Here is a 17,403-nt window from a genome sequence, read left to right on the forward strand (position 1 = left end):
AAATAGAAAACAACTTGACAAATCTTTAAAATTCAGTTTTGGAACTGAGGTTATTGCTACATTTTTTACCTACCACAACAACTGGGACAATCTGGATGTAGCAGAGGATTAATTCCATAGCCTGGAACACAGCGATTAACCCACACCATTTGCAGAGTGCCTTCAATATAGTAGATTTCTGGTAGTGGTGCTGTCCTTTTCCCAAGAACTTCAACTTGTTGGCTAAAAAATTTTTCTATTAGGTCTTTTGCCTGAAGGAGACAGAAATTATTTTCTTGTAGAAAAATACAAAGCAATCTTTCTTCTTATCTACTAGAGAAAAACTTTAGTACAGTATCATTAACTTTGTTTTGCTAAACTTCATTGTTTAATGTAATGATGTTTGTGTTGTGTAAAATAAAAGTATACTAATTTGTTGAGTGGGAGAAATATGTTTGCCTGAGATCTTCCTTTGCATTACCAAAGGGCAGAGTTAAATAGTCTAATAACTGCAACTACATTGTAAAAAACCTTTTTCTGAGTCTTTTCCTTCTTATTTTAAGATATTAATTTTATGCATGGAAAATAGAATACAGTTGATGCTACACAACTAAACAAATTACTATTTCTATTTCAATTTTAGACACGAGTATGAACTAGAATATTTGGGGTGGAAAAAAGCTGCCCCTTCACCTCTGGGACATGTTGCATCTAAACACCATGTCCCCAAGTCGCCCAGAAGCCACCTGGTGACTTCTGGGTAACTTGGGGACATGGTGCGTGTAAATGCCATGCCCCCAAACCATCTCGAAGCCAGCTGAAGCTGCCAGTCTCCCTTGGCCCTAACTTATGAGTATGTAGGAATTCACTATTTAACAGGATCTGTGAATTATTAAATATTGTTTTTCATCTTTATGTACTTCCACAATATTATTAAATTAAGGCTGGAAATATGACCCTCTGGATATTTCTGGACTGCATCTCCCATCAGCCCATGCAAAATAAGCAGTGGTCAGGGGAGATGCAAGTTGCAGTTTAACAACACCTGGAGGGCTGTCCATACTCCATCCCTATCTTAAGGGATTTATTTCAGAAATAGCATAACCTGCTGTTTTCAAAGCAACATTTTTTAGTGGTTCCCATCCTATTCTGAAATTCCTGTTCTGAAAGGTGACAATGCTTTTCTCCCGATCAAGTGACTGAGCAAGGAGGTTTTGCTTGCCTCTCAGGTGAAGAGACCACCAGTTTTAAATAAAAACATGGTGGGCTGAGCTGTGCTGGGAGAGTGGTAGGATGGGGCTTAGCTTATTTAAGGCCTGCCCACCACCCCTCACTCTCCCCCTTTCCAAGTGCTGGCCCACACTCCCACCTCTACAGCAGTGTGAGATTTCTTCTGGTTGCTTTGGGGCCAGATGGGAATCTCCTCCCCTTTTCAAGGGCTTTTGCCTAGCCCACACTATTGTTTGGGGATTGAGACAATTGGCTAGGGTGTGGTCATAAATAGGTTACATGGCATAGGTGAGGGAGATAGAAGTTCAGGCGAACACCTCAGCACCCTCTTAAAGGGGGAAGGTGAAGTCTCTGGAACTAAATTTTAGGTCTTGTGACTAAACAAGAGGGGACAGAGACTTGCCTTGGGGCTGGCCTAAGATTTAAACCCTTGTGAGTTAAATGATGGATTCTTGGGTTGGCCTTCTGGATGTGGGCTGGCTGCGCACTTGGATCTGGATTGCCCCAGGGGAGGCTGGGGAATGTGGTCTGGAAGTAGAACATCTTCCCCAGCTATTCCCGCACTTGGTTACTCCCCCTAGTTTTCTGCAGATATCGAAGAAATATGTTAAATAGGTTGAGTTAAATAAAGTTGCCCATTTTGTAACCTAGTTCTCTGTGTCTGGTTTTGTTCCTGAGTTGGTCAGCAATGGAAGCTATGCACATGCAACACACAGCATGAAAGAACCTTGACAGCCCACACAAACAGGATACTAGAATGTATTATATAATAATTGCTTTTGTTTATAATTACTAACCTATGAACACTTGTTAAATATCACTGTATTACTATAATTAAAGGTGTCTGAGGAGTACTTCTTATATCTGTCAACAATAAGAAGTATCAGGCTAGAACTGACAAAGAATTTCAACATATAATGAGTCTAAAACAGAAGGAAATTCTCAATAGTGAACAGAAATATAAACTACAGGTTGGAAACATCATAACATGATAGCACTAAAATGACATTTAGCAGTTGTGCATCTCAGAAAGATTTTGGTCCAGACAGCTAATAAAATGTAATGGTCTATGTGCGCACACACGCGCACGCACTCGCACACACACACACACACACACACACAGGTGAACAAAAAGATTTGGTAAAAACAACCCAATCTCTGCATAATGAAGAATGTGATTGCCAAAACAAGAGCAGGAGCAGCCTGTGGCACAGACAGTTAACAACTATTATGAAAGATTACAGTATAATAAACAAGAACAATAAATCAGTCATAGGGCCAAAATAAAATGTAGAAAATATATCTGAAGAATTAAAGGATCCGTTAAAAACAGATGTATACTACTAAGCAGTTGTAATTAATTTTAAAACAAAACAAAACAAAAAAATAAAACCAAGGATATCATTAGGGAAGAATGCAAAAAGGCTACATTTGACAGCCAAAAGGAAAGAAAACCTGATGGGCATACTGAAGAAACTTTTCAAATAGGCCCAAAACAGATGGGCGAAATTATGCAGTTTCTGGCTGTATTTGGGGCGTAGTGTTCAGATGACACATGGCCTGAGTGTGGATGGATATTGTGCTGATGAAGAGCCATCACCAAAAAAACTGGGCAAAAAAGAAGCAGGAAGAAACCACTCCTTCCTGTTGCCCAGTTCAGAACTGCAGTGGCAGCCTGAACTGGGGCCAGGTGTGTATGCGTGTTGTGGTCCTGGCATGAATGGTGCCACCGCAGCCGCCCCACAGTCCTTTTGGCCCATAGTTAACAATGAATGAAAATAGAAGAAGAAAGAAACAGGGTCAGATATCTGACTACAACTGATTAGTGAACTATATGTAGAAACAAAGGAAACTATCATAATAATCAATGCAAAGAAATGGAGGAGCACAAAAAGGGTGAATGAGATACTCCTTCCAAGAAACTTAAGAAAGCAAATGGAAATTTAATTGAAGAGTAGAGACAGGCAAACACATCACATAACCACTACAAAATTGAGAAAAGGTGAAGCAATATATGGAAGAACTACACAGAAGAGATGAAAGAGTGGATGGTTTTAAACAGAAGCTGGATGGCCATCTGTCAGGACTGTTTTGATTGTGTATTCCTGTATGGCAGGGAGTTGGACTGGATGGCCCTTGTGCTCCCTTCCAACTCTATGATTCTGTGATTCTATATATGCCTAATTCATTCCAAGAAGAATAGAGAAGATCATTAAATAGAGAGTCTGTAAGCATGAAGGAAATGCCATAATCACAAAAAATACACACAGGTTTCTCAAAAAACAAGTCATGCCAGACTAATCTGATCACTTTTTTGATATAATTACCAACTTGATAAATGAAGGGAATGCTGTGGATGTAGTATATCTTGATTTCTGTAAGGTGTTCAACAAAGTCCCCCATGATATTCTTGCAAACAAGCTAGTAAAATGTGGGCTAGACAATGCTACTGTTAGGTGGATTTGTAAACTGGTTGACCAGTAGAACCCAATGGGTCCTCTTCATCCTGGACAGAAGTGACGAGCATAATGCCACAGGGTTCTATCCTGGGCCCAGAGCTAGTCAGCATCTTCATTTATGACTTGGATGAAGGAATAGAGGGCATGCTTATGAAATTTGTAGATGACACCAAATTAAGAGGAGTAGCTAATACTCCAGTGGAGAGGATCAACATTCAAACTGGCATTAATAAACTAGAAAGCTGAGCCAAAACTAACAAAATGAATTTCAACAGGGAGAAATGTAAAGTACTTCACACACACAGCAAAAACAAAATGCAGAGATATAGGATGGGGGGCATCTGGCTTGACAACAGTACATGTGAAAGTGATCTAGTAGTAGACTACAAATTGAACGTGAGTCAAAAGTGTGATGTGGCAGCTAGAAAAGCCAATGCAATTCTAGGCTGCATCAACTGAAGTATTGTGTCTAGATTGAGGGAAGTAATAGTACCACTCTATGCTACATTGATCATACCTCACCTGGAATATTGTGTCCATTTCTGGGCACCACAATTCAAAAAAGGGTGTTGACAAGCAGGAATGTGTCCAGAGGAGGGTGGAAACCATGACCTAGGAGTGACTTAGAGAACTGGGTATGTTTAGCTTTGTGAAGAGAAGGTTAAGAGATGATATGATAGCCCTGTTTAAATATTTGAAGGGATATCATATTGAGGATGGAGTAAGCTTGTTTTCTGCAGCTCCGGAACAATGGATTCAAACTACAGGAAAAGAGATTCCAGCTCAACATTAGGAATAATTTCCTGATTGTGGGAGCTGTTTGACAATGCAACATGATCCATCAGAGTATGGTGGTTTCTCCTTCTTCGTAGTTTTTAAACAGAAGCTGGATGTCTACCTGTTGAGAGTTCTTTGAATATGTATTCCTGCATGGCAGGGGTTGGACTGGATAGTTGTTGTGGTCTTTTCCAACACTATGACTCTATGACTCTAGAATATCAACTCATTTGAAATGCAGAAGCATCCTAATGATACTGTGGACTGCTAAAAAGACAAATACAAATAAATGTGTACTAGAGTAGAAGCTTGTACTCTCACTAGAAACCAAAAGGACTAAACTGAGACATTCATACTTTGGACATATCATGAGAAGAAATGACTCACTACAAAATACTATAATGCTCGTTAAAGTAGAAGGTGGAAGGAAAAGAGGAAGACCATGTCCCAGATGGATAGAGTCAATCAAGGAAGCCACATCCCTGAGTCTGCAAGACCTGAGCAGGACTGTTGGTGATAGCTGTCATCCTTCGGCCTGTGAGGGAGTGAACAGGCAGGCCCAGCTCCACCAAGGCTAGCCTGAAGAAGAAGAAGTAGAGCCCTCCCTCCAGTCCATCTGCCTTGGTCCAGGCCTCAGAGGGAGAGAATAACCACTGAACCTCATCCCCTTTCCCACCACCTTTCCCTTCTCCTTTTGTGTCGTGTCTTTTAGACTGTAAGCCTGAGGGCAGGGAACCGGCTAATTAAAAATAATAATTGTAAGCAGCTCTGATAGCCTTTAGGGCTGAAGGGCGGGGTATAAATACCATTAAATAAATAAATAAATAAATAAATAAATAGGGGGACTTGGAGGTCTTTCATTCATCGGGTCATTAGTCAAAATCAACTTGACAGCAACCAAGTTGGATTCAGAAAAGTAAGAGGCACTATATACTGGATAATAGAACATTCCAAAGAATTTCAGAAGAAAATCCATCTGTGTTTCAAAGAATGCAGCATAGTCTTTGACTGTATAGTTCATAAAAATTATGGATCAATCTAAAAAAAGATTTGGGAAACAGTACAACTGATTGTTCTTATGTGTATATGTGTATAATGCTCTGGAAAGAAGCCACTGGCAGAATGTAACCTGAAGAATTTGAATGGTTTCCAACTGGCAAAAGTGTTAAACAAGGTTATCTATTTATAATTTATATGTAGAACATGGCAGATTGAAAGCTGGAATGCATCAAAAAGAAAAAGCAAAGAGGGGAAAAAACACACATTTGAAACGTGCTGGTGGAGTATTATGGAAACCAAGAACCACCAAAAAGAAAAATGAGTCCAAGAGCAAATCAGTCCTGTTTTTTTCCCCTAGAAGCCAAGCTGACTAAACTAAATGTATAATATTTAGGGAATATTATAATAAATAATGTCTCACTGAAAAAGATAAGAAAGCTGGGGGGAAATGAAAAGAGAAGGAAAAGAGAAAGACTGAATTACAGTTTATTTGACTTAATAAAGGTAGCCACAGCCCCTAGTTTCCAAGATGTGAGCAGGACTGCTGATAGCAGGATCATTTGACACTTTGTCTCTCATCGAGCTGCCTTAACCTGAGCTTACAGTACAAACCAACAACACAGCTGTACTGTCTGTAGTCCTTTAAAACCCTATAGGGCCTGATGTGAGGTTACCTGAAGGAATGTCTCCTCCCCAGGGACGTAGCCAAGGGAGGGGGTTCTTGGGTTCCGCCCCCCCCTTCCATTAGAAAAACGAATGGTGTGCGCTGCTGCGCCGCCGCACCCAAGCCCCATTATAATGGTGGCACTTAGTCTGGACGCCCCCCTTCCTAAAATCCTAGCTACGTCCCTGTCTTCCCATATATACATACTTAATTAAAATCCAAGGCCCTTCCTGCAGATGACCCACCAAATAAGGCAAAGCTATAGAAGACATGGATTTTTCATTAGTAGCATGCTAGCTGTACCAATGAACTTCTGAAAGAGGATTATCTATCATGGTGGTTTTAGTTCCATGAAAATGTATTATTCTCCCAGGGATTTTAATTTAGTTCTTTAGATATTGGTGGGTTTAATTTTGTTTTATGATTGCAGTGATTTTACTTTTTCCTGCTGGTCTAATAATGAATGAATTTATAAATAAGTTAAACAGCTCTGGATTCAATATAGATCTTTGGAGGATGTCACACCTTTGTAAGTACTGACTATCACTACTTTCTGTTATTCAGCTGTTACAAACCTGTTAAGCTGAACTGCTATCCTTTATTTAACTGCTAAGATGCACCAGGCACCTTCCCCATTTCAATTATGAAAATCTCCTATTTGACTTCACATGTACCTTGCAATGAGAATGCCAGCATGGTTTAGTGGTTTGAGTATTGTACTACAACTCTGGAGATCAGGGTTTGGTTCCTCAGTCATCCATGAAAACCTACTGGCTGATCTTGGGCAAATCACACACTGTCAGTCCCAGAAAACCCCATGATAGGTTTGTCTTAGGATAGCCATAAGTTGGAAACAACTTGAAAGTACACAACAACAACAACAACAGCAATAACAACAATCCCTTGCAGTCCCTACTTTAGGATAAATAATTTTAAAGACATTCTTTTCACAACTAGAAACAGAAAGACATTTTCTTTGTTTTATTTCCTCTCAAATGAATCCATACTACCTTTCGTAATCTTCTTGTTACATCACATATATTTTGTTGACACGTACTTTTGCTTTTTTCTGCATCTGTAGAAGAAACTGTAAAAAAAAATCACTTCATAAGGGAAACACATTCATTGTACACCAAAAGCATTCTTGTATTCCAGAGATCAGGAACCTTTTAAAAAACACTTTTAATATAGTTAGGGTGGTTTCAAATATTGTCATACCCACATGACTGAAAAGAAAGTAGTTTCACTAACGTTGTTCGCTGTTTACAGAAAGAATGCAAAGAGCAGCACATTCAAGAAGCTAAAGTGAATGGTAGAAAATAGAAAAGCATTTCCAGTCAAAGTAAACCAGGCCTTGTAAAAACAGGTTGCTTACTTGTAACTGGTTCTTCACGGAGTTGTCTGTGAACTCACATGTATGAGTTTTTCTGCACCTATACAGAAACCACTGGAAACATACAGAACTGGAGACAGTGGAGTTTATCATACGGGAGGAATGTCTCTTAATTTCGAATGAAAAGAAAGTGGGGCAAGAATGCATTCACGTGAAATCGCTAGTTCAGCGAATTTATGTGAATTTGAATTGCGTTCGAACTGACGTCCCATTGCCCGAAAATAGCTTGCCATTGCCCAAAATTGCGTATGGTAGTCTATCACATAATAACATTAAACACCATGATTGCGTTCGGATTGCCATTGAATTATACTTCCAATTTCCCTTGTCTGATAACGTCCAGTGTCTTTTTGGCAGGAACTCCGCACCCTTCCATCGTGATTCTATATAGTCTTGTTCCCACCCAATTCCAGTTTCGAGTTCAACACATCTTATAAAATCAAGGCTGAGGGAATGAGCCCTAGTGGTAAGGAGGTTGGTTTGAGTAAATTTGCAGATGACTACTGGAGGAACCAGACTTACAGGTAAGTAACCTGTTCTTCTTCTTCATGGTATCTGTGACTCATACATGTACTAGCATGTGGAACACCTAGCAATACTTCCTTTAAGGAGGTGGGAAGGAGATCATCAGCAGACCACTGATCTTCCAAAGATAGCATCCTATCTGGTTCCCCTGGAGACAAGCCATAAGCATTGGCCCAAAACAGACTGGTCAAGTGGTGTGAGGCCATGCTGGCATCATTCACACCAGGACCATGGCAACCACATGTGCCCAGTCCCAATCTTGGCCACTACCGTGGTCCTAAACCGGGCAGTCAGAAAGAGCAGATTCTGAACTTCCTGCCGGCGAATGGAGGTGTGAAGAGTGTTTTGGCTGAGCTCCACCAAAAAACTTTTCCACAGTAAAACCACAGGCTTTATTGTTACATTCTTTTCAAGCTCTAATGGCAACACCCTCTAGAAATAGGGGGGTCTAGAGGGACCTCACAGAGGCTTATTACCTACTTTTCAACAGCTCTTTCTCCAATGGACACCGGAGGGTGGAAAATTGGAGGCGAACTGAAGAGAAGCAGAGGGAGCCGAGACGAATGCCCCCGAGGCTGAAGCACCACTGCTGGTACTTTTTAAAAAAAGATAGAAGAAGGCAAGTTTTGAAATATATAAGCCTGAATGCTGCAAGATTGGATGGATGGAATAGAGAACAGGAGGACGGGGTAGCGATTTCTTTTGAAGAGGACTGAGAAGGGGAAGGAGAAAGTACAGCAAGAGATAAAATATAAAAACTTAAACAGCGCTTCCCAATTGGACAAAGACGTTTGAGAAGGGGAAGGAGAAAGGAGTAAAAACAGAAAGAGAGAGAGAAAGAGAGAGAGAGAGAAGCGACAGAATAGAGGACAGGAGGAAAGGGCAGTGATTTATTTCAAAGAAGTCTGAGAAGGGAAAAGAGAAAGGAGTAAAAACAGACAGAGAGAGACAAAGACCCGACGGAATAGAGGACAGGAGGATGGGCAGCAATTTCTTTCGATGAGGACTAAGAAGGGGAAGGAAAAGGCACCGCAAGATAAAAAATATAAAAATATAAAAACTTAAACAGCATTTCCCAGATGGACGAATGCCAGTAGAAGGGATAGAATATACCAAGTAAAGTTGGGAAAACGAAGAAAATCTTATATAACAAGGAGAAAGTGTGATCTATACAGTAAGACAGAGACTGACTCCAAGTAATCCTTTCAATAAAAAGAAGAAATCTACTCGAATCTCTTTAAAGAAAAAAAAGGAAAAGTGATGAAAGTTAAAATAAAATCAAGGAAAATGAAGAAACAGAATTAGAGCGGAGAGAACCTGAGTCCAAAAGCTACTTGTGTTCTGTAGAAGGAGAGCAAAGATCTAGAGAACTGGGAATTTAATTCCTGTTTAAATTTTTCCCCTTCTTCTTTCTCTTTGCAAATTATATTGAAAAATAGTTAAAATAACATCTAACTATATATATATATATATATATATATATATATACACACAAATACAAAAATAAAAAAATAAAAAAATAAAAACAACAACAAAGGGGAAAAATTGAATCAATTGTACAGTAGCTTAGTTGAGGGGAAGAAGACTTAAATCAAACATTTCGATTATAAGTAACTCGGCTATTGTCTGCTATCCTATTTGATTAAATAATCAGCAGGAATTAATATTATATTACATGAGTAGTAGAGCAACTTCAACGAGAGCAGTGACACAATCTAATAGAAGAAATTAATTGGATCAACCCTCAATTATGGACAAAGTTAAAAGATTAACAGCAGAGATGGAGAAGAAAATGGAAAATAATTAGAAGCAGCAGATGAAAGCAGATGGTGGGATCATTAGGTGGAAGTGACCATGTTCTCCTGGAGTTTGTTATACAGTGGAAAGGAGAAGCCAGGCATAGTCAGACACGCATCCTAGACTTTAGGAGAGCGAATTTCAGTAAACTTAGAGAAGTATTGAGGGCGATTCCATGGTCAGAAATACTAAAAGATAAAGGAGTTCAGGATGGATGGGAGTTTCTCAAAAGAGAGATAATGAAGGCACAATTTCAAACAGTTCCAGTGAGAAAGAAAAACGGGAGGTGTCTCAAGAAACCAGGATGGATGACTAAGGAACTTTCAACTGAGCTAAGTTTGAAACAGAACATGTATAAGAAATGGAAAAAAGGGGGAAATCACAAAAAAGGAATTCAAAGAAATAGCAGGCATGTGTAGGGGTAAAGTCAGAAAAGCTAAAGCGCAGAACGAACTCAGGCTTGCTAGAGAGGTTAAGAACAATAAAAAGGGCTTTTTTGGATATGTCCGCAGCAAGAGGAAGAAGAAGGAAACGGTAGGGCCACTGCGTGGAGAAGATGGCAAAATGCTAACAGGAGATAGAGAAAAGGCAGAATTACTCAACACCTTCTTTGCCTCAGTCTTCTCAGAAAAGGCAAAGGGTGCTCAACCTGAGGATAAAGGAGCAGAGGACAGAATAGGGGAATTTCAGCACAGAATAAGTAAAGAGATAGTAGAGGAACACCTTGTTAATCTAAATGAATTTAAGTCTCCGGGACCAGATGAACTCCATCCAAGGGTATTAAAAGAACTGGCAAAAGTAATATCGGAGCCATTGGCAATCATATTTGAAAACTCCTGGAGAACAGGAGAGATCCCAGCAGACTGGCGAAGGGCAAACGTTGTCCCCATCTTCAAAAAGGGGAAAAAAGAGGATCCCAACAATTATCGTCCAGTTAGTCTGACATCAGTTCTAGGAAAGATTCTGGAGCAGATCATTAAACAGAGAGTCTGTGAACATCTAGAAGGCAATGCCATAATCACAAAAAGTCAACATGGGTTTCAGAGAAACAAGTCATGCCAGACAAACCTAATCTCTTTCTTTGATAAAATTACCAGCTTGGTAGACGAAGGGAATGCTGTGGATATAGTATATCTAGATTTCAGTAAGGCCTTTGACAAGGTTTCCCATGACATTCTTGCAAACAAGCTTGTAAAATGTGGGCTAGACAAAGGAACTGTTAAATGGATCTGTAACTGGTTGACCGGCCGAACCCAAAGGGTGCTCAACAATGGCTCCTTTTCATCCTGGAGAGAAGTGACCAGTGGGGTCCCACAGGGCTCTGTCCTGGGCCCAGTGCTATTCAACATCTTTATCAATGACCTGGATGACAGAATTGGGAGCATACTTATCAAATTTGCAGATGACACCAAATTAGGAGGAATAGCTAATACCCCAGAGGACAGGATCAAGATTCAAAACGACCTGAATAGACTAGAAAGCTGGGCCAAAGCTAACAAAATGAAATTCAACACAGAGAAATGTAAGGTATTGCACTTAGGGCGGAAAAATAAAATGCACAGATATAGGATGGGTGACACCTGGCTGAATGCAACTACGTGTGAAAGGGATCTAAGAGTCCAAGTAGACCACAAGTTGAACATGAGTGAACAGTGTGATGCGGCAGCTAAAAAGGCCAATGCTATTTTAGGCTGCATCAATAGAGGTATAGTGTCTAGATCAAGAGAAGTAATAGTGCCACTGTATTCTGCTCTGGTCAGGCCCCACCTAGAATATTGTGTCCAGTTCTGGGCGCCACAATTCAAAAAGGACATTGAGAAACTGGAGCGTTTCCAAAGGAGGGCGACAAAAATGGTGAAGGGTCTGGAGACCATGCCCTATGAGGAACGACTTAGGGAGCTGGGGATGTTTAGTCTGGAGAAGGGAAGGTTAAGAGGTGATATGATAGCCCTGTTTAAATATTTGAAAGGATGTCATATTGAGGAGGGAGCAAGCTTGTTTTCTGCTGCTCCAGAGAACAGGACCCGGAACAATGGATGCAAGCTACAGGAAAAGAGATTCCACCTGAACATTAGGAGGAACTTCCTGACAGTAAGGGCTGTTCGACAGTGGAATGCACTCCCTCGGAGGGTGATAGAGTCTCCTTCCTTGGAGGTCTTTAAACAGAGGCTGGATGGCCATCTGTCAGGGATGCTTTGATTTGGATTTCCTGCATGGCAGGGGGTTGGACTGGATGGCCCTAGTGGTCTCTTCCAACTCTACGATTCTATGATTCTATGATTCTATGATTCTATGAAAGAACTGAGAAAAGATCTGAAACAAGATATAAAATCGGAACTGAAGACAGAATTAAAAGGAATTAAAGAATCACTAGAGGAAGTAGTGAAAGAGATAAATCAAGTAATAACAAGAATTGACAAATTAGAAGAAAAAACACAATCCTTAGATGAAAAAACGGCCTAGATAAAACAACACCAGGAGATGCAATTGGACATGAAGGCGTTAGAGGAACTGAAACTAAGAGAAAATTTTGTAAAAATTAAGAGGGCTAAAGGAGACAAAATATGAGGACTTGTATGAACATCTAGTTCCAGCACTGGCAGATTTTATGGAAATTCCACAGTCAGAATTTGTTAAAGAAATAAAAAAAGACCTTCAGAGTTAACTATAGAATAGCCAAAGAAAAGAATCTACCCAGGATCATAGTTATTACCTTTTTCAGAAAAAAGATTCCAGATGAGATACTCTTTTTAAGTTATGAAAGAACCTTACAAATTGAGGGGGAGGAGTTAAAATTTTTTAAAGACATCCCAAAAAGAATTCTGAAAAAGAAAGGAGATTATAAATTCATTACATCAAAGCTTAATAAAAATAAAATCCTGTATAGATGGGAGAATCTTGAAGGAATCTCTGTTAAATGGAATTTAAAATGGTACAAGCTGACGACAATACAAAGAGCAGAGGCCTTTTGGAGAAAATATGGGAAGCAAATCGAGAGGAAAAATACAGGAGATGAAGAAAAGATTGAAACAGACGGTGAAGAAGAAAACAAAAAAAAGAGAGAAAAGATCCCGACTCTAAAGAAGAACTACAAATACTGAATGAAGAGGAAGAAGAGGAAGACCAATACCCTAGTAAAGAGGAACAAGGGGGACCGATCTTTCATCAGAAGAGGAAGAAGCATTTAAGGCAGAAAAAAAGGTAAATCAAATATTTAATATAAGGAAGGAGAGTTAATAGTAAAAGTAAAGGGAACAAGAACTAGATATGGACATTTTATCCTGGAATAACACCAATAAAAAGGAAAAAAGTCTACCATTATTTAGGGAAAATCAAAAAAGATGTAATTTGCCTGCAAGAGACCCACATAAAGCAGAGAGATATAAGATTGTTAAAAAAAATAAGAAATTAGGGAATGAATTCATTTCATCTTCACCAAAGAGGAAAAAAGGAATAGTCATTTATGTTAAGTAATCAATACCAGCTAAAGAGGTGTTTAGCGATGAGAAAGGACATTATTTAGGAATTGAAATAAATACTGAAAATCAAAAAATACTTCTAGTGGGCATCTATGGCCCTCAAGAAAAAAAGAGAAAAATATTTTCAATCATTATTTAATATTATCTCCAAATTTGATTATAAAACAATTATTATGTTAGGGGATTGGAATGCAGTCATAAATCCTAATTTGGACAGATGAGGTGATAAAAAAAAGAAAAGAAACCAAGGTAAACTTCCACAAACCTTCTTTAAATTGAAGGAACATTTTGAATTATTAGATGTCTGGAGACATTTGTATGGAGAACCAAAGGACTATACATTTTATTCCGAAAGGCACAAAACTTTTTCAAGGACTGATTTCTTTCTAACTGCTAAATCTCTGTGCACCCAAATAGAGAAAATGGACATCTTACCTAAAATTCTGTCTGAGCATAATCCTATTAATCTAAGGATTAAAAAATGAAAAAGACTTATAATTGGTTTCTAAATGAAAAATTGCTACAAAACCCAGAAATAGTGGATAAAGCAAAACAAGCACTAAAATGGCATTTTGAAGAAAATACAGAAAAAGATACTAATGAGATAAATAGGTGGGAGGCCTTGAAAGCAGTAAAGAGGGGCTTTTTTATCAAAAAAAAAAAACCTTTGAATATAAAAAGAAACAGAAATAAAAACTTCAGGACATCACGATCCAATTAAAAAAGAAGGAAAAGGATTTACAAAAAGATCCTAAAAATACTGAAATCAACAAAGAGATAAAAATTCTTTGAAAACAAATTTTGATAAAAATGACAGAAGAAATTGAGAAAAAAATGAAATATCTTAAACTGAATGAATTTCAATACTCAGATAAATCGGGGAGGTGGCTTGCCCATAAATTAAGAGAGAAAAGAGAAAAAATAAATTTCCGTCAATGATGGAAAAACTATACATACAGAACAAAAAAACATAATAAAGATATTTCATAATTTTTTTGCAAAATTATATAGACAGCATACAAAAGAACAAGAAAAAATACATCAATATATAGAAAATATGGATTTGCCAAAAATTAATGAAGAACAAAGATAACTTCTGAACCAACTTATCTCCTCGATAGAAGTTATTAAAAGTATTCAAAATAGCAAAACCAGTAAATCACCAGGCCCAGATGGTCTAACATCACAATACTATAAAACTCTCCAGGATGTTCTAGTGGAACCATCAAAGGAGGTGATGAACATATTAAAAGAGGGGTATTTTCCCCCCGACCTGGAAAGAGACCATAATACTGTATCTCTAATTCCTAAAGAGGAAAAGGACCATACTTTAGTAAAGAAGTACAGGCCAATATCATTGCTGAATAATGATTATAAGCTCTTTGCAAGTATATTAGCAGAAAGACACACACAAAAAAGATAATGACAACTATTATTCAGAAAGATCAAAGGGGGTTTATTCCAAAAAGATTCATCAAAGATATTGTAGACTTGATAGAATATCATGAAGTCCACAGTGAACCCCCCCCCCCTCCTAAAACTGGCAGTTTTCTTTTTTGACATCGAGAAGGCCTTTGACAATGTCTCCTGGAAGCTATCGTATCATGTATTGGGAAAAATGAATATGGAAGACAAATTTATTGAATGAGTTAAAGCGATTTACCAGAATCAAAAAGCTAAATTATCCATAAATGGAGAGAAAAGTGAATTTATAGAAGTCAGTAAGGGGACAAGACAAGGTTGCCCCCTTTCTCCTTTGCTTTTTGTTATCATTATGGAGATATTATTGCAGAATACTTTATAAGAAATAATCGGAACATTAAGGGAATAAAAGTTGAGGGGATAGAACACAAGACAAGAGCTTTTGCAGATGACGATGGTTTCACTTAATGATCTTATTAAAGATGCACAAGATCTTTATCAAATGAGATGAAAACATTTGAATTAATTTCGAGATTAAAAATAAGTAAAGAAAAAACAACAATTTTGACAAAAAACATGAATTTGGCCGAGGTGGAGAATTTGGAATGAACTACGGGGATAAAAACAAGTAAAAAGTAAAATACTTAGGAATTTGGATAACTAATAAGAATTCTAGCCTATTTGGGAATAATTACGTTAAACTGTGGCAAAAAATCAAGAAAGATTTTGAATCTTGGAAAGATACGAAAGTATCACTCTTAGGTAAAATAGCAGCAATCAAAAATGAGTGTGCTTCCTAAAGTTTTTTTCCTATCTCAAACCAATCCAATCATCAAGAACAACATTCCATTTAAAGAATGGCAAAGGGGAATTACTAAATTTGTGTGGAATGGGAAAAAATGAGGATAAGAATGAAATACTTACAGGATACAAAGGAAAGGTGGGGGGGGGAGTTGCCATGCCTAATCTCAAGTTATACTACAGTATGAAGCTGCTTGTATAGTATGGGTAAAAGATTGGCTGACATTAGAAGATAAAGATCTATTGAACTTGAAAGGAGTTAACCTGAGATTTGGCTGGCATGCCTACCTCTTTTATGATAAGGAAAGAGTTAATCAGAATTTCAATAATCATTATGTGAGACAATCATTAATGAAGGTTTGGAAAAAGTACAAGAGGAGAATTTGTTCAAAAATCCCCTTATGGGCTTCGCCTCATGTGGCCCTCTTTAAATACAATTTGCAAAATGGTGGGGAACGGATTACATACAAAGATCTGTTATCACCTGAAGGTTCGGAATCTAGTTTGAAACCTTTAGAAGAACTTAAAGAAGAAGGTTGTAGCATCTTGGTTTTTTTATAGACAACTGAGGGAACGTTACCTGATGGATAATAAACATGAAAATATTGGGAAAGAAAAGACAGAGTTAGAGAAAGAAATAATGTTAACTAAAGGAGCATTGTTATCAAGACTATATGGAAATCTTTTGAAATTCTATACGGAGGAAGAAATCGTTAAACAAAATATGATTAAGTGGTCGCAAAATTTTGGTATGTGTTAGAGTTAGAGCAATGGGAGGTATCATGGGGAAAAAGACTAAAATACACTTGCAGCCAGAATGTTAAAGGAAATTACTGCAAAGTATTTTATCATTGGTATCTGACCCCAGATAGAATGACTAAAATATATAAAAACTGTAGCAATCTGTGCTGGAAGTATGCCAAGGAGACTGGCTCCATATACCATATGTGGTGGACCTGAGAAAAAGCTAAAAAAAACTGGAGACAGATTTATTTTGACATTAAGAAAGTTATAAAATTGAAAAACTTTAAATTTGCCCCTGAGATATGCTTACTTAATATGGTGGAGGAGGATATTGGGAAAAAATAAGATAAAGTTTTGTTTTACATGTTGTCAGCAGCAAGATTAGTGTGTGCAAGTACATGGAAGAAGAAGAATATTCCTCAACGGACGATAGGCGCTTAAACTGCTGGACTTGCTGGAAATGGATAAGCTGTCAAAAGGACTTAAAAATTACTCCTCAAAGACCTACAAAGAAGACTGGAAAGAAATAACAGATTACCTATCAAAGAAACTGGGAAAAATTAGTACACTAGGAAGGGAATTAGATTAGTGGGTTTATTTGGAAACAATTTATTTGTCTAGAGGAAGAAATATGATCGAATTTAGAGCTCTGGTTAGACAAGTAAAGACATCTAAATTAGGAATCCTCCTAAAAAGGATTTGTTTGATTAAAGCAGATTCCGGAGTTGATACAATTAAGAGAAATTACAAGACAGTAATTATAATTTTGTATAATATAGGAAAGGATTGGTCTATTTTTTCCTTTTTCTTTGAACTACAATAATTATATGAAATAGATAATCAAGTTAGTAATTAATGTAAATCTAAATTCTAATCTGGCAGTTAGGAAGTTTATGAATGATGTGAAGTGTTATTTGTATTGTGATGTAATGTACTGTTTTATATTGTATTGTATTATGTTGTATTTTATTGTATTGTATTGTCTATGTTGATGGTATGAACGAATATGATTGGTATATGTTTTTTAAACTTAATAAAAATTATATTGACCCAGTTCTTTTTTGTTGCCACAGCCTCGGCACAGCTTCAGGCCACATTTGGGGCATGTGTTGTGTAAATGGGACAACCCCAACA

General features: G+C 37.8%; 1 protein-coding gene across 4 annotated transcripts in view; it reads right to left on the reverse strand.

The window, feature by feature from the left end:
• Positions 1–17,403, reverse strand: part of LOC149278884 (zona pellucida-binding protein 1-like) — an 87,756-nt gene that overhangs the window by 29,702 nt on the left and 40,651 nt on the right. For all 4 annotated transcript variants that reach the window (XR_016278614.1, XR_016278615.1, XM_089501628.1 and 1 more), the window contains exons 6-7: positions 7,119–7,195; positions 74–251 (exon numbers count right to left, since the gene is read on the reverse strand). Coding sequence is in view for 2 of the 4 variants with exons in the window: in XM_089501628.1 (XP_089357754.1) it covers positions 74–251; positions 7,119–7,195 (255 nt within the window). In the remaining 2 variants the exon portion in view is untranslated. The remainder of the gene's footprint in view (positions 1–73; positions 252–7,118; positions 7,196–17,403) is intronic.

This window comes from Sceloporus occidentalis, unplaced genomic scaffold (genome assembly GCF_023333645.1).
Source record: "Sceloporus occidentalis isolate IW3139 unplaced genomic scaffold, rSceOcc1.0.p SCAF_177, whole genome shotgun sequence".
NCBI lineage: Eukaryota > Metazoa > Chordata > Lepidosauria > Squamata > Phrynosomatidae > Sceloporus > Sceloporus occidentalis.